We start from the raw sequence: 26149 nt of genomic DNA, 5'->3' as shown, positions 1-26149 counted from the left end.
ATTCGTAGTTATGAGCTAATGCACATGATTTATTGGCACAATCATTGACCAGTTGTTAATTAAGTAACATATGTGTCTTTTGTTCCCTCTACTCTGTCTCCCTCACTTCCTGTCCAAACACGTGCCATAATGATGTTACATTGCGATCTTGGCACTTAGTGTCTTTTCTTATCCCTTCATCTTCAGGTTGTCATGGCGACCAGGCTCTGTTTCTTTACAACCAGCCAATGCTGCATTTTGCCACACCCACACACACAGTGAGAGAGAGACCGAGAGAAAGCAAGGGGGGAGAGAAAACGGGAAAGAGCATGCGGAGTCTGTGTGAGCATAAAGGGTGTGGTGAGCTGGTATGGTAAATTAACAGAAGAGAGACCGTAGATTTAGAGCATGTTCATGAAAAAGAGGGAATAAAAGGGGAAGCAGGTGGTATCAGGCAAACAAATGAGGGTGTCGGGGAGACAATAAAAACCTGATTTGCTGAATTAATTCACTCTCGGGAGTGTGAGTGGAGAAACAGCAGCCGCTGGGAGTTTAGCCACTGATTAAACATGACAGAATTTATCATAGGCTCATTGAGAGACAGAGAGGAAGAAAGAGAGGGAGAGACAAGTAGCAGGAAAAGATGATGAAACATGGGCGGTGCCAGTGGTGCTTTCAGGATGTAAACCCTGATTGTTTTTAGTGAAAGCCCAGAATGATTTTTTTAATAAAATCACTTCCTTTTCCACAGAGTGGCTAAATTTTGTTGCTAACAAAAATACATTTTGTGCTCCAGTATTATAATTTAGATGTAGTGTCATGAGCCAAGTCTGGTGCATATATTAGCTCATACTTGGAAGGAGTTTTAATTATAGGACACACAAGCCTGGACATTTGTCTTTGCAAAACTCTTTGAAAACCACAATGTAAAAACTTTGTAAAAATTGGCAAACTAAGCAGCTATTTTTTGCTAATGCACTCATTTAACAACCTTCTAAATAAAACCATAATCTTGCAGCATCCCAACTGTTGTGTGTAGATCTACTGTGTGCTGTTAATGTACAAAACCATTAAAGAGTGAAAATAATTGTTTTTCAAAACTGTAAATAAAGTTTTGGCGTCCATCTTGCAATAAAGTACGATTTTAGCATTTTTACTTAATAAATCTCATGTTTAAATGTAGGGTTTTTTTCTTCAGTTTTTGTAATTATTTCTGGTAATTTATTATTATTTTATTTTAAAATACATTAATACAAGATTAAAACTGCTGCTTCTGGTACTTTTCCCCTTGTAAACTATTACCCTATGCTATTATAATATTTCAGCATTCATTCTGAAATATATATATGTGACCCTGGACCACAAAACCAGTCATAAGTGTAAATTTTTCGCAATTGAGATTTCTACATCATCTGAAAGATGAATAAATAATCTTTCTGTTGATGTATGGTTTGTTAGGCCGAGATACAACTATTTGAAAATCTGGAATCTGAGGGTTCAAAAAATCTAAATACTGAGGAAATTACCTTTAAAGTTGTCCAAATGAAGTTCTTAGCTATGCATGTTACTGATCAAAAATTAAGTTTTGATATATTTACAGTAGGAAATTCACTAAATATCTTCATGGAACATGATCTTTACTTAATATCCTAATGATTTTTGGCATAAAAGAAAAATGGATAATTTTGACCCATGCAATGTATTTTTGGCTATTGCTACAAATATACCCCATCGACTTAAGACTGGTTTTGTGGTCCAGGGTCACACATACATATACATATATATATGATGCTGGAGAAACATGGAAATATATATATACCGTTATTTGTCTGTCCTAAGCTCTGAATGTCCACTGACTCTAAAACTGTTCTTGTAGGGCAAGCGGCAAAAAGAAAAATAATGGAAAACCTGGCTGCTTGATTTATTCTTGCTTTCACACACATGCACAGCATTTATGGGGTTCTCAGTAGTGGCTTTGCAGCTCTGTCTGTGCAGAGGACTACTGAGGCTTGTCTGCATTGCCTGATAGCTTTGTTTCACCTCCACAGGCGTCTATTTTAGAATCAGGCTTCTGAAGGGCAGCCAGTGCTGAGGCAGCAGGGTTTATCGGGGTCCCGGAGGTTGACTTGTTTTGTGTTTAGTAAAATCATAGACTGTTCTCTGACGGAGAAATGTAATGGAGGAGAAATTACACATGCTTTGGGATCACAGATCCGGGGATCACGTTGGTTTACAGAAGCAAAGAGCGTTTTGGGTGCATTTAGCTGTGCCTGCAGAGAATAGAACAGAGAATTCTGAATGTTTTATTTATTCTGCTGTCCCTAAAATGTCCTTTTGAAGATGTACTAGAAGTTTGAATGCTTTTTTGAAAATCTAGGCTATGATTAGTAACGCCTATCTTGGGAGTTTTAATTATTAGAGAAAGAATGTAAATATTTGCTCTGGCAATGATTCAATTTAATTACAGTTCTTTAAAATAAATCATTTTTTGAAGTTGTAAATAAAACAGATTATTTGAGTATGTTTTACAATAAGACAATTTCAGTTTTTTTCTACTTAATGTTTATTTTCTTGGTGTTTCTTTGTTACTGTCAGATTTGCTAACAATTTCTGAATGTAAATTATTTCTACACATTTTTTTATTGCATACGTTGTGATGTTTACCAATGTCGAAAGATAGAAAGAAGATGCATATATTTGCCTTCTCACTCACTTGTCTTTAAATTTTTCTCTTTAAATTTGAATATTCTCATGATTGGCCAGGATATGCCAGTTTATTCTACAATTAAACCATTATTTAAGAGTAGCTGAGAAGGAAAAGAGGACAATCTATTAAAAATAGATCACACTGCAGGAGAAACATGGAAATGTCTGGCAGACATAAGTATTGAAGATAAGAGCATAACAGTGTTTAGAGATTAAATTTGCAAAGAGGGATTTATTTATTTTTTTTAAATTCCATCCCATTGCTGCTTTGGCTCATGACAACATGTATTCTGATATGAGTTATGCAGACCTGCAGTTCTTCTTTGTACCCATAGAGGTCTGACTTTACCCATCCTCTGTTTGACAACATCCAGTTCATGCTGACACGCCCAGAGTATTTTCTTCTTCTTGGCCTTTCAGCCTATATCCAATTAATATGCAGGTCTCCTAGAAATAAAATAAAGGATGATAGACAAAAAAATAAAATAAAATTTAGGAGAGGAAAAAGCTGAACTTTATTAAGCATGATATTGATATCTTTATCTCATAATATAGCAAAGTTTTAATCTGTACAAATATCCAAAGTTGTTTACATTAAATTGTACAATACAAATGTAGAATTTAATTAGATCTTTTTTATAGAATTCTATATTTCTATAAACTATTTATAGAATACCTCATACATTTTTATTTAATTATATTAATTTATTTTTAATAAAACATTTATTTAACATTAAGAAAAAGTCAAATGTTCAATTAATATTTCTATAACAAACATATGGCTCAACATTTTCATGTAGTTTATACCATTGCAAAGCTTTAATCAAAACAAATATCCAAATATATTTACAGTAAATTGTACAATAAAGGTGTAGAATTTTATTTAAATGTTGAGCAAATATATATAATTGTATCAGATATTTAAAGAATACTTTTTTTACATGTTTGTTTCTATAACAAACATCTATGAAAAATATCCAATTAGATACACAGTAGTAAAAATTAAATAAATAAATAGTTTATCAAATAGAGCATGGTGGTCTTCTGATGATGTCATCTTTTACTGTGAATGATGAGTGCAGTGAGGTCATCACTCATGGCCCTGAGCTGTGTGACAATGAAGAGGGGAGCCCCAGTCGAACAGAAATCACAAAACTGACTCACACACATTTTTTAGACAGACAACACTGACTCACACACTCCCATAATGACCCTCATTTTATGAAGACACGTGAGGACAATTCAACACATGAATTATAGAGAATTCACTTTCATAAACGTTTCTACTCAGACTCACCTCTAACAACTGTGTGACAGTCTCAAAGCTGGGCCTGCAAAGCTCTTTTCTGCATAACAGCCATTATTGCAGTCTAATGAATGTCTTTTTAAAGGGGCAATAACTGCATTGTAATGATCCAATGTTAATATTTCAGAGTCATTTATAATGAGTGAGTAGAGCTGGAAATTAATATCTAGCAGTAACTCTGGTGAGACTCTGATACAGAGAGGTGATAATCTGTCTATCTATCTATCTATCTATCTATCTATCTATCTATCTATCTATCTATCTATCTATCTGTCTACCTATCTACCTACCTTCTATCTATCTATCCAATTTTAGTAATATGGTCAATCCTGAAAGTTTATTTGCTTTTGTGTTTTGAAGTGGTCTCAAAACACAAAAAAGTGGACTTAGACTTTGGATGCCACTGCGGGTAAATAATGTGTGTATGTCCTGTTTACATCTAGAATAGCTAAGAAAATGAGGAAGTTGAAGTTAAGATGTAAAATTGTACAGACTAATTTCAGAGTAAGTGAATAAATGGTTAAGGGTGGTCGATAAGAATTGCAGAATGAAGGGTTTTATTTGTTGATTAAAAAAAAGCTCCCAATACAGAAATATTCAGCCATTGCATAACATTTAAGACACTGATTTGCATGAAATTTGGCTTCAGAAGGCGCAAAACAGCGTCCTTTTGTTGAGTCTGACAGGTGTCCGTTTGAGCAGAAAGTAGGAGATAACTTCATCTAAAACCCGAGAGAGGGGAAAACAATTAGCAGCAGACAGCAGATGGATGCAGTTCCAACAAGTAAGACAGGGAGATTTCAATGTTGTACAAATGCATCACAGCACAATGAGAGACAGAAAATGACAGTGAGAGAATGTGTGCGTGTACATGCTAGACAGACCTCGAAGGAAAGGGCAGGTGTTTGGATCAGCTTGCGTGCATAATTGGCGAGATTATCGCAGGGTTTTTTTCTTCCTCCTCTTTGAAATGGGCGTAAACAGCCATGTGTGTCCCGCAGGGAGCGTCTGTGAAATGTCAGGGCAGCGCAGTCAGAGCTCACCTTTGCTGAGCAAAATAGAAAAGAATACATTTGGTGACTTTGAATGTGCAAAGAATAGTTTTTATAAATTTAATAGTTGCCTTATATTGCCTTGAATATTCTTTTCACTATTTTATATATTTATATATAAAATATTTTTAAATGAGGCAAGCCACATCTGCAGTATAAATAGCTCTAATTCATTGTACAGTATTGTTGCAAATTTGTTGCTGATATACACACAAGTTATGTGACTTATTGCTTATTATTATTATTTTTTTTTTTTAAAGATTAAAGATCCACCCCTTTCTCTTCTCTTCTCTCTCTCTCTCTTGCCGTTAATGGTTTTTATTTCTGTTTTAAATCCAGGTGTTAGCAATGAATGTCCTTTTTGTTTTCAGAGAGAGACCGTTTTTCATAACTTTTTGTATTGTTCAAGACTTAAGCCTTTATTTGATGGTTTGCAAAATCTTTTCAATTGTTTTAATGAGAAGTTTTCTGTGAAAACTTTTATTTTGGGCTTTAAATATGTTCAAAAACGAAAGTATGAGTGTCAGTTGTTAAATGTTATTTTGGGTAAAGCCAAAATGGCCATTTATATTGGCAGAAGAGATAAAACTGAGCAAAAAAATTGAATATAATGTTGAAAGGGTGTTTACAGCTATGATCAAATCAAGGCTTTTAACTGATTTTTGTTTTTACAAAGCTATGGACTCTTTATTGTGAATATTTTTGAAAGAATATGGTGTCATAGAAGAGCTCTGTGTTCTGTTGTTGAAAATGAACTTCATTTTACAATCTTTTTATGAAATGGTTTAAAAAATCTTGGAAAAAAAAAAAGATTTTAAGTGAGTAATCTTTTTGTTAAAGTTGCTAGAAAAATTCAAAATTCTCTCTGTCTCTCGCTCGCTCTCTGTCTTTTAAACACCGTAGTTCTGATCAGAGCGCGTCGCTGCGTTCAGTCTTATCGTGGGCGCGTGGATTCTCCAGAGGCAGAGAGAGGCGAGCTGAGGCGAGGGAGGGTGGAATGTGGGGGAGCTTTTACTCGCCCTGTGGCCTGATGACTCAAAGCACCAGGTTCTTCTAGGTCATTCCGTCTAAACATTAACCTAAACATAGCACTGCTATTTGTACAGCAAAGCCTGCCAGACATCACTTGTCGTCAAATTGCACCGCTAGTTGTCACATTTTTTAATCAAGTAAATATTTGTCAGGGTAGGTTTATTTCTGTGGTAGCCATGTGTTTAGGACCGCCTTCGTGCTTATAGCTGTCACGACCAATTCGTACGTATTTTACGAGGTTTAATTCGAATTCGATTTTGTAAGATTTGTCTAAACCCCAGTGACGCGTAGGTTTAGGGGCGGGGTTAGGTGTAGGTCATTCGTACAAATTCATACATATTGTGCAACTCGTAAAATACGTACGATTTAGCAAAAATCGTATGAATTTGTACGAGTGAGGTCGTACGAATTAGCCATCTCGTAAAAATATATACGAATTGCAGTGAGATGGGGCTGGCTTATCATGTTAGACGAAATAGACATTATAATTGAATCGAATTCCTGTTTTTAATTAAATTTACATGAGCTCAGGTCATCGTCGATTCTTGAATCGACGATGACCTGAGCTCATGTAAATTTAATTAAAAACAGGAATTAACCGTCAATCCATAGTATGGTCACTTCTGCCCAGAGACAGCGTGAGCTGGCGGCTCGGATGTGTGAGATGTGTGCTAATGTCTGACTGGAGAGAGAGAGAGCCAAATACACTGCCCAGAGTTTATAGCTTCCAATGGATATCTAATAGCCCCAATGGACATTAATAGATACAGTGTCAGGACTGTTGGCGGTCTGATGCAACTTCCCGCCTGGCCTTGATTAATTAAAGAGTTTTATTGGTTCATGTGAGGTACAGTTATTCGTTTGAAACTTGGCATCAAAAGGCCTGCAACAGAACTGGACCCACAAGCCGTATTAGGAATGTGCGGAATTTTAGTTTTCTTTTTATATCTTTTGATTTATGCTCTTTGGATGTCTTAAACTAATAATGCGTAAATATTATTAACGACTATTTGTTTATTTATTTATTTAGACCATTTTTTTGCTTGCGTAGAAAATAGCCACTGGCTATGCACCTACCTATCTCCACTCACTTTTACAAACCTTGCATCCACTTAAGAAGCCTGCGTTTGGTGAATGAGCGGCGCCCCGGGGCTCAAAATGACTTTCTCGAACCGTCATCTTTACCGTGAGCATCCCTAACTTTATATATTTATTTATTTATTTATTTAAAAAAAAAAAAGAGAGAGAGAGAGAGGGAATTTTCTGCTTATTGTTTTATACTTTCATTTTATCTCTATTTTAGACCTTTTTTTCCTTTTCTTTTTTCTTGTAACTTTGTATTGCAGCATTTCTTATGTTGCATCCTTAGGATGAATCGCTTTGTTGCGTTTGCCTTATTTTTTATATTCCTCTGGTTTGCTGTTGATCAATTGGAAAAATATGGCTAAATTGCACGTAGCGTATGTGTGCACTTTTTTCATGTTCACAGGTACAGAAGAGGAAAGTGGCATTATGTTGGTGGGCTGGCTTGCATCAGAACGTTTGGCTTGCACCTGTTTTGTACATAAAAAATGAACGAGTGGATGAGCCCCATGGTAAAAGCAAAAGAGGAGAGAGAGAGAGAGTGGAAGGAAATGTGTGGGGGAGGCAAAGCAGTCAGAGATGCTCCATTTGTAATCGGTGACAATTTAATCTGTCAGTTTTGGGAACAGTAGGAAGAGCGAGTGAGTGGCCAGCGAGTGAATGCTGACGGCTAACTATAAAGGCTGTCAGCAGTATTGAATGCATAGACAGTGAGAAGTGAGATGGCTTTCTGAAATGAAAGGCGAGAACAAACCAGTCAGGAAATTGCAAATCAAATTTATATGTTCATTAAAAGTCAAATATGTTTTGATAAAATATAATTCGTCGTTCGTATGTATGTGAAATGTCATTTAATGTGAGCAATTTTACTGTATAGAATCCCATCTAGTCACCTCAGCTGTGCGCTGAGAAGAGGAGACAATGAAAAAAGGGCGGTGGCACTGTCTCTGTGATTGAATGCAGTCGTGTTTTAAATCGATATTAATGAGAATGTTTTGAAAACAAGACGAATGCTGTTAAAGGCGAGAGAAAACGACCATTTTCTTACTATATTTGTGTTTTTTTATTCTTCGTGGAGCATCTGGTTGTTAATAAGCTTGTCGATGTTTTTGTTCGGAGGTGCTGAAATGCAGTGAGCTGCGCTGGTTAGAGCGCGTTGCTCCCATCCCCCGCCTGTACAGCACAGGGTAAGGGAGGGGGACAGGAGAGAGAGGGAGCGATAGGCAGCACCCTTGTGAGGGGAAACGAGAGTCAGCTTCGCGGAGAAGAGAGAAGAAAAAAGAGCTGGGGCGCAAACAAAAGAGAGAACATGGATGAAGCAGGAAAATGTCTGTTTAAAAAGGCAGCGCAGCGGAGGCTTTGGTCATCCTGCTCATAGTCCGCCCGTTTTTTGGATGCCGTGGTTTGGAGCTGTTGCGCGGGGAGCTCTCAAGGCGGAAAGCGGTTTTTAATCCGTCTGTGGATGTTGCCAGCTTGCGATGGCTGTTGCAGGGCGATGTAGCTGCATAAAAGAGAACGTGCCTCTTTGTTTTTGTTTTTTCATTGTTCTACTAAGTGTCCTTACAAATGCACAAATTCGCTACAGCATTCAGGAGGAGCTGGAGAGCGGCACTGTCGTTGGTGATCTTGTTCGGGATCTCGGGCTGGATCTGCGAAAGCTTTCGGCTCGTCGGATCAGAATCAGCTCCGACAGTGCGAGGCGATACTTCAGCATCAACCACAAAACTGGTAAGCTTGTTATAAGCGACCGGATTGACCGCGAAACGCTCTGTGAATTCAGCGGCACCTGCACGCTAAGCCTTGATGTGGTGTTAGAAAACCCATTCGAACAGCACAACGTGGATGTTGAGATTTTGGATGCAAATGACAACTCGCCGCTTTTCCCGCGAGACGAGTACCAGTTGGAGATCTCCGAGGGCGCACAGCCAGGCGCGCGGTTTTCCATTGAGGGCGCGCAGGATTCTGACGACGCCTCAAATTCCGTGCGCCATTATCGCCTCACCTCAAACGAACACCTGGCGCTCGATTCAACCAAACCACCTGCAGACGGAAAACACATAGAGCTCGTGCTGAAAAAGCCTTTCGACCGTGAGCTTTTGCAGTCCCACCAGTTTCTACTCACCGCTACTGACGGCGGATCTCCTCCGCGCTCAGGCACAGCCAAAATCAACGTGCGCGTTTTGGATACCAATGACAACGTGCCAGTCTTCGGCAGTTCCGTATACAAAGTGAAACTGCGGGAAAACTCTCCTGTTGGCGCTCTGGTAATTAAATTAAATGCCACAGATAGAGATGAGGGCTCCAATGGGGAGGTATATTACTCATTTAGCTCTTACACGCCAGATAGAGTGAGGCAGGTGTTTTCCGTAGACACAGACAGTGGAGAAATTAGAGTTAAAAGCAATGTGGACTATGAAGAAACCAACAGCTATGAGATGTATATCCAGGCAGCAGACAGAGGCCAAGGGGCCGTAGCAGTGCACTGTAAAGTGGTGGTGGAGGTGCTGGATGTGAATGATAATCCTCCTGAGATTGTACTCTCCTCTCTCTCCAGTCCAGTTCGGGAGGATGCTCGTGCAGACACTGTGGTGGCTTTAATAAGCATAAATGACAAAGACTCTGGACAAAACAAGCAGGTCAGCTTGGACATCATCCCCCCAAATCTACCTTTTAAAATCAAATCATTCCGAAACCATTACACCATTGTTACCTCTGCCTTCCTGGACCGGGAGACAATAGCATCATACAACGTCACAGTTACAGCCACGGATGGTGGAACACCACTTCTTTCATCGTCAATGACGGTACGAGTAGAAGTGGCAGACGTAAACGACAATCCACCACGTTTTGAACAGACTTCATACACTGTTTATGTCTCAGAAAACAATGCACCCAGTACACCTATGTGCGTCGTCAAGGCAACAGATCCTGATGCTGGTGAGAACGCTCGCATCACATACACCGTCCTAAATGACAACAACCATGGTATTTCAGTGGCAACATATGTTTCTGTCAAACCCGCCTCAGGTGAGGTGTATGCACTGCGATCGTTTGATTTCGAGAAGTTGCGTGAGTTTCATTTCCAGGTTAAAGCTCAAGACAACGGTGTGCCACCTTTGAGCAGAGTGGCAACTGTTTATATTTACATCATGGACTCCAACGACCACAGCCCGCAATTTGTTCTCCCAGGGGCAAATGGCTCACACTCCACAGAGACTATTTTGCGTAACTCAGAGGCAGGAGTCCTTGTTTCACGTGTCCTGGCTTGGGACTTAGATGCTGGAGAAAATGCCTGGTTGCTATACAGCCTCCATCACCCTCCAGAATTGGACTTGTTTAAGGTGCATGAATACACAGGTGAAATCCGCACAACACGGCGAGTAAACGAGGACAATTCTACAGTCTTTAGCCTCACAGTGCATGTACGAGATCATGGTTTGCCTCCTCGCTCCGCATCTACAACAATCAACATTGCCGTTATGGAGCTCCCACCCAAAGTGGCCCCAGACCCAAAACGCATTATCAGGCCACACGGCACAATGATATTCTCCCATGTAACCCTCTATCTTATCATTGCCCTCAGTGCAACCACCTTTGTTTTTTTGCTCACCATCTTTGTCCTAGCAATTGTTCGCTGCCATGCTTACTGCAGCCAGCCTGATGCTTGCTCCTGCTCACCTTGCTGTGGGTCCAGGAAGAAAAAGAAGACTACAATGAAGAAGTCACCCAAAGACGGTGGAAGTGGTGCTGTGGCTGCAGGTGGCGGAGGAGGTGGAGCTGCAGGTGGGGGTGCTGCTGGCGGGATCACAGTCCAGCAACAGTCTGCGGTAATGCGGAGAGACCTAAAAGTGGAGCCACACTACATTGAGGTCCGAGGAAATGGCTCTTTAACCAAAACATACTGCTATAAGACCTGCCTGACCGCCACCTCAGGAAGTGACACTTTTATGTTCTACAATACGGGCCGGCCGATGAGTGGGACTTGGGGCTCGGGGGCAGACCGTTTCTTCACAGGACAGAGTGGGCAGTTTGTGCGCAGACTGAGCATGCCCGACGCTACGGCAATACAGGTGTGTGCAGTGCCCACACTGTTATAGCATCCATTAAGGAACTCATCCATCTATCTGCCTCATCCATGCATGAAGAGAGGAGAAATTCTCTTCTCTTCAATAATGTGGTACCTTTTCACCCTCAGATGTGTTGATGATTTAGGAGTAGCCCCAACATTTTTTGTTTTGCTTCCAAATACACACTCACTCACACACACAAAAGTGGTGTAGAAACAGTTTTCAATCAGAAATTGCTAGTAAATTTCACAATTTATTTCAAGTAGGTGCTAGTAAAACATACTCCAATAATCTTTTTTATTTAAAACTTCAAAAACAAAATGACAGTTTAGTGAAGTTGTTTAGTTGTATTGCTGACGTTTTGCAGTACCGCTACAGGCCTGTTTCAGCAGTGGAAAGAACAGGTGTTTTGCTTGGTGTACAGCAGGGCTCAGTAATGGATCCTGTTATATTGGAGCGTTTTTTCTTTTTCTTTTTGTGCCTCATTAATTCACAGCAGCGATCTTCAGTTTGAACTGCAGAATGTGTGCATGTGCAGTTTAGATGATTTAGGGTATCAGACTCTCTTTCCACTTGTTTACAGCTGTCATCAAATTGCATTTCGTCAGTTATGAATTTAGAGAGAAGTGCTCTGTAGGGACCACCCACTGGTCTAAAGATGGTAGCCATTGGCTTGACAGAAGGATTCCTGTGTGTTATTGTCTTTCCTTTAATTTCCTTTTACACATCAGTTTTTGATAATCAAATTTAGATAAATGTTTGATCATTCTGTTGAACTCTTTACTTTATATTTTAGTCGTTCATTAGGAATCTATGTTGCTCAAAGTCTTTCACTGCCATTAACACTGATCTCACGGTTGCAAACTCACCAGTCTGATCATTAGCCAGAAATTATGACTAATATTATTTAAGCGCCCATGCTTGCCATTTAATTTAATAGTAATTTTGTCTAGCCCCTACAGTGAATGCAACTGCATAACAGCTTAGCAAGTCAAGCAGTTAGCCAGAAATCTTGAATCCCACCTGCTGCATCCACCTAGAATCCCACCTGCTCTATCTAACCTGAAATCTAGTATGTACTGAACACTGGACACAGATTTACGATAACATAGACCTTCACTTTATCTACTTGAGAAAATAATTTCAGAGTAATTCGTAATTAATCCAAACATGACAATTTATTCACCAGGTAATCAACATAATTATTCAAAATCCAATTCAGACAATATAAAGCGTCCATAAGAATAAGAATTTAGAAGCATATAAGAATTTAGAATCCAATAAGAATTTAGAAGCATTTACCTGGTAATGAGAACTACACACGGTGATTGTATGGGAGATATGTCTACAGATTTCCTGAAACTTTTACTACCCTAATTTTAATATCCAGATAAACCATCAATTTACCAAACGTTGTTGTTTGCTTGTTGATTATTAAAGATTTTGGCACATAGGAGTTGTAAGTGAGTGGTGAGGAGGATTCTTTGATTTATGTGGGAAGATGCATCTCATGTACATACATGAAGTAATTTGTGTGAGAATTGCATACAGTACACTTAAAAAAACTAAATTTTTTTTACCTTCATTTTGGATTATGCACTTCATTGCTATGTGTTTTAAGACTTAATTGAAATGCCCCCAGATGCTGTAAGACCTTTTAAAAGATACCAACCATGAATTGTCATACTCTTGTTCACTTTGATTTTGTTCACTCTGATTTTTGCTGAGTTTAGGAGGAGAAGGGGGTGTAGACAAGGGAGAGTGAATGAAGGAAACAGATGTGGTAGATCAACAGTGAACTGTTGAGGATGTTAACCTCATGAGAAAGTGTTCAGATGTTGATGAGTTCCTTGTTTTCTCGGACAGTAGCCTCATCAGGGTTCAGTAATCTTGGCATCAGCCTTGCAGCTCTCTTTTTCTCCTCTCTTTCCCTCTCTCCACGCTTGTTCTCTCGCCCTCCCTCTCTCCAGCCTGTTCTGCAGTGCGCTGTTTCAGGACAGCTGGGTGTGTTTATATTTAGAGGTGTGAAGCTCAAACAACACTCCAGTTTCTCTGTACCCACACTTAAATCTCTCTAGAGAGACTTTGCAGTCAAGCTTCAGTTTAGTTACACAGCTTCACGTTGGACATCTTCCACTAAAACCAACTGTGATAGGCCTTTAATCTGTCAACACAGGCTAGCATGATTGGTCCTCTGACAATAGATAGATATATAGTCATTCTTTTGTATAAGGTTCTTTTTATTTTTTTACATGTCATACACACTTACTATTAGATATGTAAATCTCAGGAAATTTGAGAGAATCCAATAATAATCGCTGCCCAGAATAATGGTGGTTAGAAATTAAAGATTTAATGTTTTGTTTTATTTTATGAAAGGAACCACTCTCTTTCTGTGTTGTTAAACCCTGTTAGATTGACCATAGCTTTCAGTGTAAATCGTGCTGCCCCACTGAGTAATGCATCATTCCCAACAGATGAAATTATTGTCTTATCAGCAAGTCTTTGCATCAGAGTTTTTTCAGTCTTTCAAGCCTTAATATGACCAGCAGTTTATTACAAATGAAGTCTTCCCTGTCTGCTCTGTTAGTTCACCAGAGATCATCATTACAAACTGAGGGCATTTATGTTGTGTTGTTGATCGGGTTGTGAGTGTTTCAAGGATTACTGGATGCGAAAATAGTTTCTCTGTGTGAGCGCCTCTTATTTGTGAAGTAATTACTGGCTCATTTCAGCTGTTCTCATTAAATGTCAGTCATGTTTGTTCTCCCTGTGTGTGATTAAGTGGCAGTGGAGCTGAGCTCTGCGTTTCTGGTGGCTGATTGGCTGGTTCGGTTTGGAAAGAAAAGGACGGAAGGATTGTGATTGGTTGGTGCAGAGGTGCGAATGCTGTATCTAGGCGAGGTGTGTCCACTCAGAAGGGAACTGAGAGAGAGAAAATAAGGAAAAGAAGAGTAAGGAACTGCTGGTGAGAAGAGATCAGACTGAACTCATTATCTGCTTCACACACTTACACACACACACACACACACACACACACACACACACACATAGTGATAAATCAAAGACCCGTGAGGTGAATAAAAACAGATCACCAGTTTCTTTGCTCAGCAACCCTCTCTGTTACCATATTCACTTTATTTGAGTGTCTTTAATTTCTTCAAAGGATTTAACCCCTTTCAAAAGTCTTCCTCCTACATATGCTTATTTACTGTGAAACAGTTAGTGTATCAGATGGTTACAATACATTTTAAACCCTCTGGGGTTATTTTGTTGTTGCATTTGTGCGTTTTTTTTTTTGTGTGTGTGTGTGTTTTCCCCTTGATATTAAAGGTTTGGCCATTGAAATGTGGTCATTACAGACCTGGTGCATTTACGTGAAGCTGATTTATATTCAACCTTTCTTTATAAAAGGTTTTATTTGACAGTTTGTATACCATCTATGAAAAGTTCATGCTAGGTTGAACATCAGTGTTAGTATGGGATGTTTTTGTGCACGACTGCTAGCTGGTGTGTATAGTAGTTGTCTTGCAGGCTTGTATGATGGATGTGTGTGTTGTGTGGAGGAAAAGCAGGCCCTGCTGATTACATTTTGAATTGGATTTCACATTGATAAATGTCCTCCAGGAGATGTTTGTGAGAGGGAAAATAGGTGACAAAAGGACGGGTAGGGAGCACAGATGCCATGCCTGCCTTTTTTTGTATATTGAAGTTGATAGTACTGAAAATCTGGGCAGCATAAAACAAGCGGAAATGTCCTGCTGTGCCTTTTAAATGCGAGGAGATTTTACATTGATTGTAAAGAGGCAAAGGGTGTGTATCATACTACATACTACTAAGTAAACAAAGATTCACCCTAAAATTAGAAGGGGAGAAATATTTTAGTGTTTTATATTCCAATTTTGCATAAAGAAAATGTCATTTATTTTACATCTTCATTCATGCACTTATGCTTTTATGGAGAGTGACTCATGAATTTCTATTTTAGAATCCTTTTTTAGGTTTTTTTTTTTTTTTTTTGCATTGGGACATTTAATGACAAGCAAGCATTTCCTCCATATTCTCATTGATGACAATGTCACAATGCCATACATCTTTATGGTACTAAAAAATAAGCTTAATTTCCTTTAAGCAATATGCAGTGTCTTGTTTCTGTTCTTTTGATTTTGAAATGAAATGTGACCTAGACATGTTCTTGAAAGGTTTCATGACATTCACTCACCTTGTGCATTTTTAACTGCCGATCAGTTTCCTTCTCCCTGAGGAGACTCATTCAAACCGATCTCACCCTTCTGTTACTGCTCCTTTAGGGTATTATGACCCTTATTCATCTAATTTGTTTGAGTGGTTGTTTGAAATCTTGTTTTGATGATGAGCATCTCAAATTGGCATTAATGTCTGTGTGTCTGTGTGAGGGTAAAAATGTGTATGTTTAAGATATGAATGAAATCTTGACCCAACTCTAACCCTTTCCTCAAAGCCAGAGTCCTGCAGCCATCATGACCATATGACTACACTCCAGCATGATTAATTAATGAGATGATTTAGGTTTTTTGATCCGCACCAGTGCTTACTGTCATCTCTTTCTCTCTCTTTTTGTCTTTGTCTTTCTCAGCCTAAAGCTCCCAGTTCAGACTGGAGATATTCAGCGTCCCTTAGAGCAGGAATGCAAAGGTAAGACTTCATTGGGTTTGTCTTTTTTGTTGTCATCTGCTGAATATGCCCTATTACTTTAAAGGGATAAATAAATAGTAAGTAAATTTTCTTTCTGTGGTCATTGTTCCAAAGTTGAGGAGGAATTATCACAAACCATTCGTACTGTTTTGTCACAAAATATGTACTAATAAAGATTATATGTTGACCACAGTAAAACTACTACATAAAATGTATAATAATGACTTCTTTAAATGGATAAATCTGGTGAATGGAAGGCAAGAAAGACATATTACAAGACAGCAATTTCCGGACATTTTATGGATGTAGTTACCTATGAAAACAACTGATGTTGATATGATTATGGAAACTCATGTGCACAGATATTACATTACCCATAAACCACTGGACCGTGCTGGGTAGCATATAGTTATCCACCACTCATTGTGAATCAACCAATGGTCTGATATGGATGTAGCAGCCACTGAATGACCAGTACAGCTGTACAGCGACAATTTCCGTGGAAGCAGAAGTAGGTCACATGCGGCGATTGAAGTATTGCCTGCAGCCATGTCGGCAAAACGAAGACAACGAAGGACATTGTAGACAACAGACTGGGCAGCACATTCACACATGCCAGGGCTATGTGTGTGTGACTGAATGACCTCCGATCTTCATTAGTGGTACACTGATTCCCTCCTAATTACAGCAAGGTTTAATGAGAGCTAATGCAGCCACGCAAATCATTCTCATGCATTAAATCAGATTCCTGTCTCACAATTTATGTGCCTAGAGAAACCGCTGCAAAATTAATTTCACATTTATGATGCTCTTGCTTTCTCTGTCTTAAGGCAAACTTATAAGGCTTTCATTGATAGTTTCTTTGTAAAGTCAGTGGCTTCTTATTAATATTTACTGTTGCTCATTTTTAGAGTTTAGAATTTAAACAAACCCTAACTCCCAAGTATATATATATATATTTTTTTTTTGACATGCAAAATAGTTTGTGACATTACTTGCTGCTGTTACTTTAATAAGTGAAGTAAGATCCATAGGGATCCAAACCATATCCAGAGACCAGAATTATTTAAATTGCAACACCCTAGCAACCTCGTAACAATGTGCTAAAGACAATCAGAGTGAGATTTGCGAGGGCAAACATTACCTTTATTTTATCATTACTCTCCTAAATTTATTTATTTATTTACACCAAAGCCAAACAGGTTTATGCAAAAATTGCTTTTTGCATGTTAAATAGAGAAATGATCAGTGGAGAAAGCAATGACATTGATATGCAGGCAGAAATGAGCAGGGGGAAGGAGAGGCAGACAGAGAGAAAGCGAGAAGGAGGATGTTTGAACATTAGCTGAGGATCATGTATTTGGTCCAATGTTTCTCATTAATAATGTATTAGCCTTACTGACTGCTGCTTCACAGCTCTTTAAAATGGCTTCCACATACACGCACACGCACACACACACACACACACAGCATGTAATAGCAGCAGTAACTGCCTGACCTTGGACTGCAAACATTCATCAGAGAAGGAGAGAGAGGGGGGCAACTAAAATGGTGGTTTTCCACCCACCCCCCTCTGTTCTGCATGCTTTGTCTTTGGATAATTTTGGATGGGTTTTACCTGATTACTGGTTGATTGCAAATATTAGAAATGTCACAACATATTAATTCTTGTATTTCAAAATTCACATTTAAAATGACATATTTCTGTTCTGTTATGGAAGATGATGCCAAAGACTGGTGTATTTGCTCTTATGTTCATAATACTTATCTATCCACTGAAGAGTGACTGGCATGCTAAAATAATCAAATAGGGAGATTAGCAATGTTATTTATCTTTTAACAATTATATATATATATATATATATATATATATATATATATATAAAAGATGCATTATATTGATCAAAAGTGGCAGTACAGATATGTACTGAAATGTTATAAAAGATTTATTTTGTGTAAACATTCTTTTGAATTTTCTATTTATAAAATAATCTAGGAAAAAAGGAAAAGTTTCCACAAAAAGGATGAAGCAGCACAACAACTGTTTTCAACATTGACAATAATCAGAAATGTTCAAATGGTCAAGACCTACATATACTCAGTCAGTCATTGCCCAGGTCAAACATAAACCCTACTTTCATGCCACACATTGTCCTTTATAATCTAGGACATTATCTACAGACACATCTTTTCTCATAGAGTGGGATCTGTGACAATTTGAGTATGAAAAAATTGACATATGTATAATGTAAAAATGATTTTTATTCCGAGAAAACGTTGTTCTTTTGATTTTTCTATTTATCAAATAATCCAGAAAAAAAGGAAAAGTTTCCACAAAAAGGATGAAGCAGCACAACTGTTTTCAACATTGACAAAAATCAGAAATGTTTCTTGAGTAGCAAATCAGCATATTAGAATGATTTCTGAAGGATCGTGCAACACTGAAGACTGGAGTAATGATGCTGAAAGTTCATATGTATTTTTGATCAAATAAATGCAGAAATCAATCAATCAATCAATCATTTTTACGATTATTACCATTTTACCATGTCTATAATTATAAGTTTAGTGTTCATACTAAATTCATTGATGGCAGTATGCCATAATTAGCGTGTAGAATGAGCTAAAAAAGGGTACTGTGATAGAGAGACAGTTTAAGTCCAGCATACGAATCAACATAAGCATTCAACAGCTACCTTCTGAAATACATTTCTCCACCATTTTTTTATGATGTTGTGATGTTTGGGAACAAATATAAGTGCTTCATGTTTTCAGCCACTCTGAGCACAGTAGCTGATCCTTTCTTAACACACTTGCAGCTGCACACAGAGCAACAGAGAGAACGTATCAAGTGATAGCACCCTTTTCTCAGAGTAACAGAAATCTCCAGCTTGGTTTGATTTTCTGCTACTGGCGATTTTTAAGGCTTTTTCCTGACGCAGACACAAACGTGGGTGTATATAGAGTCAACATAAAATGGAGTTTGCAATACATTTTACTTCCGTAATATGGCACATTTCCAATTGAAGCAGGATGATCAACTGCACAAATTACACCGATAGCTGTGTTTGTGTGTAAGAAAGAAAGTATTTGGTGTGAAATTTGCACAGGAGTGTAAACTTTAATCTCAGAGGTAATGTGACTGCAGAGAGGAGCATGACCTAATCCGTAATCTCTAATCCAAGTTTCTCACAGAAGACCTGCATATACTCACACTCAATCATTCAGCCCAGGTCAAACATAAACCCTACTTTCATGCCACACATAGTCCTTTATAATCTAGGACATTATCTACAGACAAATCTTTTCTCATAGAGTGGGATCTGTGACAATTTGAGTATGAAAAAAAATGTACATACTGTAAAGAATATCTAATTTTTTGTGCTTAAATTTAAGAAACCCATAAATAGAGCAGAATTGTAAATTATGATCCTTCATAGTAGTAATACTAGTAGTAATCTTGAAAATATTATTAGTATTAATTTAACAAAGCTCACAGCTTTTCAATGTTGTATTTCAATCAAATCGAGGTTTGTTTTTTGTTTGTTTGTTTAAATAAAAGGTGAATTAATAGTTTTCTTTCCAAAAACTTTCTCCTTTGTGTATAGTTCGGTCCATATGGAGGAGTCATCCGTGATGCAGGGTGCTCAAGGAGTTCTGGTTCAGAACTGGCCCACCGTCTCCAGCGCTCCTGGTAAGATATAGAATCTAAACTCTATATAGCAGAAACACTCTTGAAGAAATTCAACATTTTAAAATGAGATCTCTTTCATTTCTTAGTTGTTTCTCTAATCAGATTGACATCAAATAGAGTCTCAGATGCTTCTCTGTTTCCTGTTTTGCCTTGAGAAGAGCTTGAACTAAATTGAAAGTCCTGATGTTCTGAGCTGCTATCCACATTGACTTTATAGCTCTATACTCAACTCATGTGTATATTCTTTTGTGAGAAACATCTTAATCCAGGTATATACTTAAATGAAACATAACTGAAAACCCATATTAATTCTTCAGATCTAGAGCAACCACTGAGTAATACACCTTTCCTCTGAGTGTCCTGGCAGGACTGTAACACTGTCTTTCACAGTTTCACTGATATTACCCCTCAGGACCATCTATCACTCTATCAACCCCTGCCCCGATCAAGACTATCACTCTCTTATTTTCTGTCTCACATCATTCTTTCACTTGCATGCTTCTTTCCCTGCAGTCTCCTCTGCATTGGCCTCTTTTGCTGAGCTGAGCTGTTGCAGTCATGCAGGATATAAGGAATATGACCTACATGAGGCTTCTTTAGGAAACCTAGCCGAGTAGTTCAGGGAGCAACTCAGAAACCACTGCAATACATTAGTGATACCATAATCTGCCTTTTTTGTGCCATGTTGAGTAGTAACAGTAAATATGAATTCATAATGGAAGCAGCCCACTCAAAATGTGTTTATGTACCCAAAATTAAGATTTATCATCATCATTTGCTCACCCTGATGTTGGACTGGAGGGAAAAATTATCTGTAAATAATGACATTATTTTGGGGATTTATAGGAATAAATTTGGGGTCTTTGGTAATATACAGTAGATAAACTACCGTTATTGCACTTTTTCTGTTTTTAGAGCTTGGTAGTACAAATCACTCTCCTCTTTCACTGTGTAGAAAATAAGAGATTTTAAGTCTGTTTACATTTTAAACAAGTTTACATTTTTATTTATATTTTATGCTTCGTCTCATTTTGTGTTTCATGGAATAAAGACATTAGAACAAAGCTGAAACAACACGAGGGTGAGTAAAAGATGCAAAATTTTGGGGTGAACTATTCCTTTAAAACTGCTATTGTACATTTTCCCACAGTCTGATCACAGTGGGATCCCCTGGTTTTAATGTTGGATTATATACGTTTAGCTCGCTCAGGTGGCCTATCTCAGCTAAGTGATGAAGTAGAGAGTGACACCGATTTCCACAGCTCTGACCAGATCAAGCATAAATCCAGTTTATCAGCTGGAAGAGGAAATGACACAGTCAGAGGGGATGCGGAGGTTATCTGCAAAAGCAAGAAAGAGAAGCTCAGTACAAAGCGGTGAACGAGAGAGCGTGGCGAAAGCACAGAGAGATGATTCGATTAGGAGATGAATATTAATAATGGTCAGCTCAGAGTATTTCAACACAAACACGCACACATTCTTTCTCACTCGCTGTGGAGATGTCCGCTCATGGTAATTAATCCACAATATTAGATTCCATTCCTATTTTGCCCATCTAGTCTCTTTCTCGCACTCCAAATAATTGAAGAATCACCTGTCTTTCTGTAGAAGACGGAGTCTCGGTTATTAATCAGAGATGTCTGCACACACTCTAAATCACCCATAAATGGATTACCACAACCATCAGGGCAAAACATATTAATATAAAATACATTTTAAGTCAGAATCAACAAAAACATGCTTAGAATAACAAATTGCATCACGCTGTAGCGTTGTGTTTGTAGCCATATAATATTGATGTGGTGTAGTGTAGAACATTATGTTGAGGAAATAAACATCCTGTTATACAAATGTGATGAATTTTAGAATTACATAAAAACAGACTTGCTCTTGTGGTGGCGTATGATGTACATCACATGAAGGCAGCAATAAACCTCTCTACCATTTTGTCTGGGATCATTTCCTGGGTCACAAGGTCATAGGTAGGAACTCGGATACAATTAATGAATATTTAATTTCCTAATTAACTCTGCGTGAGGGTCACGGATGTCTAGGTTGAGGCTCGACCCTCTAGGATGGAATGATGATGTGACTTCTGGAGGTGTTTGAAATAATGAAAGTAATTTAGTTTCAATAAGATGAAAGGGAGAGAAGGAGGGAGAGAGGACAAAATGGGCACAATTACTCTGGTGATGAAAGAGCAATTTGTTCTAATTAAGTCTCTGATGATGACTGCAAAAGCAAAGACTGGAAATGAATGAAATAAGCCTCTTTAGATTTTTAGCTCTCTCTGTCTCCATCTCTCTTTCTTTTCTCTTTCTCTTTCTCTTTCTCTCTCTTTCTTTCTTTCTTTCTTTCTCCTATTCACTGTTTTTCTGTCTCGTTTACAAATCTTTCACAAGCTGCCAAGTCTCAGATTCTGCTTAGCTTTTTAACACATTATTTCAGCCAAAAATGGAAAATTATATATTATTTAATGTATATACTGTATCTCTTTGTTCCAAACTATCTTTCTTCCATAAAACACACAAAAAAAGAAATTTAGCAAACTTTTAATTATATTAAGCTCCTAAAAGAAATTATAAGTATTAATATAATAATTAATGTATAAGTATTCCATACTATTCTTTCTTTGTATGTGACCCTGGACCACAAAACCAGTCTTAAGTAGCACGGGTATATTTGTAGCAATAGCCAAAAAAAAAACATTGTATAGGTCAAAATTATCGATTTTTCTTTTATACCAAAAATCATTAGAATATTAAGTAAAGATCATGTTCCATGAAGAGATTTTGTAAAGTTCCTACCATAAATATATTAAAACTTAATTTTTGATTAGTAATATGCATTGCTTAGAACTTCATTTGGACAACTTTAAAGGTGATTTTCTCAATAGTTTTATTTTTTTTTATTTTTTTATTTTTTTTTTGCACCCTCAGATTTTCAAATAGTTGTAACTCGGCCGAATAAATCAATCGATATTATATCTATAGTCACATATTATATCTTCTGGAACTATATGATATCTTTTGTGGTAAAACTGACTAAAACAGAGGTTGTTCACTGAAACGTTTCTCACTGCTGTAGTTTTGCATTCCTTAGGTTCAGGCCTGTTCAAGAATGTTTATCAAGTCATGTGAAACATAAAAACTATAGATCTTTAGAATCAAATGTGATAAAATGCCTCTTCGTCAAAAAAATTAGCAGGATACTGCAAAGGGCAAAATTTACAGAGAATAATGTAATGCATCTCAGTCAGTTGTAGAATGTACACGATTCATTTTAACTTATAACGTATTAAAGTGGTTTTAAAAAAAGAGCTGAATCTCATTTAACTTAAAAATTAATTCAAAATTGTTTAATTTAATTTGATAAGTCAAAGTCATGAAAAGCAAGCCGTGATTTATTGATCGTAGAATTTTCAGTGTATAGTGTATGGATCATATGGACCATTTGTATTGTGTTTGCTGAGATTTGGAGCTTGACAGATGGACAGAGAGCTTGATCAGTAAATTATGGCATGTTGATTTTTGGCCAAGCTTTTAAAACCGTATAAGACAAGAAAAACTACATGCATGAATCAGACGACACCGTCGGTTTTGTTGTCAGCAGCAAGAGAATCGACAGTTTAGGTGGTAATGTGAATGCTCAGTAGGTCTGTGGAGGTGTAAAGTAGTGCTGGTTTGTTTTATGTTCTGCATTTTTATGAGCTTCGTTTTAAGCTCTGGCGTGCAAAACACTGGAGAAACCAACGCCCCTGTCTCTCTCTCTCTGTCTCTTTGTTGTGTGTGAAACAGATGGGCAAACTACCAAAGCATAGATCTACAGAATTAAAGTAATGAAAATAGGATAAAGCATGCTGTCTGTCTCAATTTCTGTCTAACTCTGTTTTTGCGTCTGTCACATTTTCTGTTTCTGTTTTGTTTTTTGTTTTTTTTTTTCTTCTGAAATGCGGTAAAATGTCAAAGTGAAACAGTATGACAGAGGCAGAGGGCAGGTAGACAGCCTAAGGGAAAAAGGGATTGAGAGAGTGACAATGAGGGAAAAAAGGTGACCGAGGGGGAGAGTGAAAGAGAAAACAGAGATGCAGAGAGGAGGGGGCTGTGACTGCCTCTGTTGCTAGGGGAGAGAAGTATTTGACCATTGGAGAGAGAGAGAGAGCATTCTGTATTAGTTTCCATCAGTGTCTCTGCCACAGCCAGATTTCACTGGAGGAGGCAGTTTCCACGGCAACCATTCATACCATGAACAGGGTGCTGGAGGAGTAGAGGGAGAGTGAGAGAGAAACAAGTGAAGGGGAAATGCAAAATGGAGAGAGAAAGAGCGGAGAGGTGTGGCTGAACTAGAGAGTTAACAGAACATCATATAAAATAAAACAAATGGATAAAGCTGTGCATGTAAGGGGAAGAAGGAGGTTTAGAGGGATGAGGACAGGTGAAATGGGAACAGATGGATGAAAGAAATAGAGAAATATGAGAGTTTTTCTCACTTTTGTCATCTCAGTAAAGCTATACGAATTGAGAGAAAAAAAATATTTTTCTACTGTGAATGTGATTGTTCAGTTATAGCCGGTTGGGTAAAGATGGATGAATGGAGAGATAAATGGATGGGTGGATGAGTGTGACCTATCCTGATCTGTCTGTTTAAAGATCATCTCTACAGGTGGGCCAACCTGCACAGCCCACAGGCTCTTGTTTCAGCTACAATGCCATATGGCGCACAGAAACACTTGCCCACAATGCAACGCACATTCATACTCACAATCTGACACAAATACTGTTACTGTACCTACAATGCAACATGCCTGTATTTTATTGGCAAAAAGCTAGTTCAAAATGTTACAAATTCAGTACAAAAGGATTATAAATAAAAATAACAGTCAGAGGTATTTAGAGACAAAAACTAATATAGCTGAGACATTATTCAAATAAAAAATGTCAACAGGTCTTACTGATTTCCAGTGATTTTGTAGTAATTTTATGATTTTGGTTTTATCACTCACTTTATTCAATCAGTGACACAGAGGAAAGGCTGTGCAAGAGTGTATGTGTGTTGTAGGTCTAGTGGAATTTTCCAGAACACGCCAGGGGCTTTAGTCAGCTCAAAAGGGTAAACTGAGGACAATCCTTCTCTTTCTTTCTTTCTGTGTCGTTGTTTGTCTCCATATCTTTTTTTTTTTTCTTTTTCTTTTTTTTTTTTTGAGGCTTTGAAATATGAGGTTGAGATTCATTCATTTATTCATTCATTCAATCATTCCTTTATTTTTTATTTATTTATTTATTATTAGTATTAATGCTTTTATGTATGCATTACTTGTGCATTCATGTATTTGTATTCTTCCCTGCCTTTATGGAAAACAGGGATTATTGAAAATAACAGCATTATTCACAAAACATGCAGTTATCACAGAGAGCAGAACTGTCCTTAACACACACATGCACTGCTGCCTTGGCAGGCTCATGAGAAAGCTTGTGGTGCCATCTGGCACATATTTGATCAGGATTACTAGAGCCTGACGTACCAAGGTGTGCCACACACACACACGCGCACACACAGACACAAACTACAGTGTGATTATATTCATTCTGCACAGACAATCAGTACCACATGCACATATCTAATTAATATTGTATGTCCACACATGCTTTATTATTCACACACACAGCTAATGAAAGTTAATCAAATTTTCTGTTAAATATTTAATGTGAAAACATGCAATTTACACATACAGACCGTAAATAACAAATTGTGAACTGTGATTCATAAATAGACAGAGCTACCAAACATATATTATAATCTAAATTTATTTCATATTATAGATTGAAATTTTGTAATCTTCAGACTAGCTGTCATATTTTAAATCCGCCAATTTCCTGTGCTTCATGCAGTGGAAGCATGAACACAAATCTGCTGTCGACTGCTGTTACGCATGCACACACACATACTGCTTCAAAAGCGGTGTGGTCTCATCTAAACAAACCCATAATTCCTTGGCTCTGCAGTGTTGCTTAGAAATCTGCTCCTTCAGGAGTTTAGCGTTGAAGTTTGGCTCATATTTCATCCTCAGACTGCCCTTCCTAACCACCTCTTCTGCATTATGTAAGAGGGCACTCCACTCCTCCTTGAGATAGGAGAGAGATACAGGGATATATAGAGAGTAGATGGGAGGGGGTCGGCAGACTCATGTTGTTTTCTTAATGATGAGACGATTCGATTTTCTCCCCATCATCTTTTTATGGGCTGGATCTTACACTGGCCATAATAATCATGCCCTTGTCATGCAGCTTATTAAACCTGTGCCATTATCTGCTAGCCAGGCGTGTGTGTCTGTCCAAAGACTGCATCACACGAAAGGTCAAGGCAAGATGGAGATATGCAGAGGATGTTGTAGTCAGTGTAAATGTATTGGGAAATTACTCTTAAACTGTATTTTGCCGTGATACTAGCTACTCCCAGCTTAAAACAGATAAAGTAATCTGTAGAAATAATGAAGAAATAATCAATATACAGTTAAGGTCAAAAGTTTACACCCCCCTTTCAGAATCTGCAAAATGTT

The 26149-nt window shown here is 37.9% G+C and overlaps 1 protein-coding gene and 1 long non-coding RNA gene across 6 annotated transcripts in view; one reads left to right on the top strand and one right to left on the bottom strand.

The window, feature by feature from the left end:
- The window catches only part of LOC131553663 (protocadherin alpha-C2-like), a 120902-nt gene that overhangs the window by 91443 nt on the left and 3310 nt on the right, over positions 1 to 26149 (top strand). For 3 of the 5 annotated variants that reach the window (XM_058798489.1, XM_058798488.1, XM_058798486.1), the window contains exons 2-4: positions 15841 to 15899; positions 19508 to 19593; positions 20645 to 20674. In XM_058798489.1, the coding sequence (XP_058654472.1) occupies positions 15841 to 15899; positions 19508 to 19593; positions 20645 to 20674 (175 nt within the window). Of the gene's footprint in view, positions 1 to 8102; positions 11229 to 15840; positions 15900 to 19507; positions 19594 to 20644; positions 20675 to 26149 lie in introns of those variants that run through there. The other 2 variants (XM_058798484.1, XM_058798485.1) reach the window with 2 other exon arrangements.
- On the bottom strand, positions 4407 to 9329 carry LOC131553683 (uncharacterized). The gene is made up of 3 exons (XR_009274229.1): positions 9281 to 9329; positions 4876 to 5039; positions 4407 to 4713 (listed from the first exon to the last, which is right to left on the bottom strand). It is a non-coding gene; the product is annotated as an uncharacterized LOC131553683 (long non-coding RNA).

This window comes from Onychostoma macrolepis, chromosome 14 (assembly GCF_012432095.1).
Source record: "Onychostoma macrolepis isolate SWU-2019 chromosome 14, ASM1243209v1, whole genome shotgun sequence".
NCBI classification, from domain to species: domain Eukaryota; kingdom Metazoa; phylum Chordata; class Actinopteri; order Cypriniformes; family Cyprinidae; genus Onychostoma; species Onychostoma macrolepis.
Note: the sequence above shows the minus strand (reverse complement) of the source record. Positions and strands in the feature narration are given on the sequence as shown.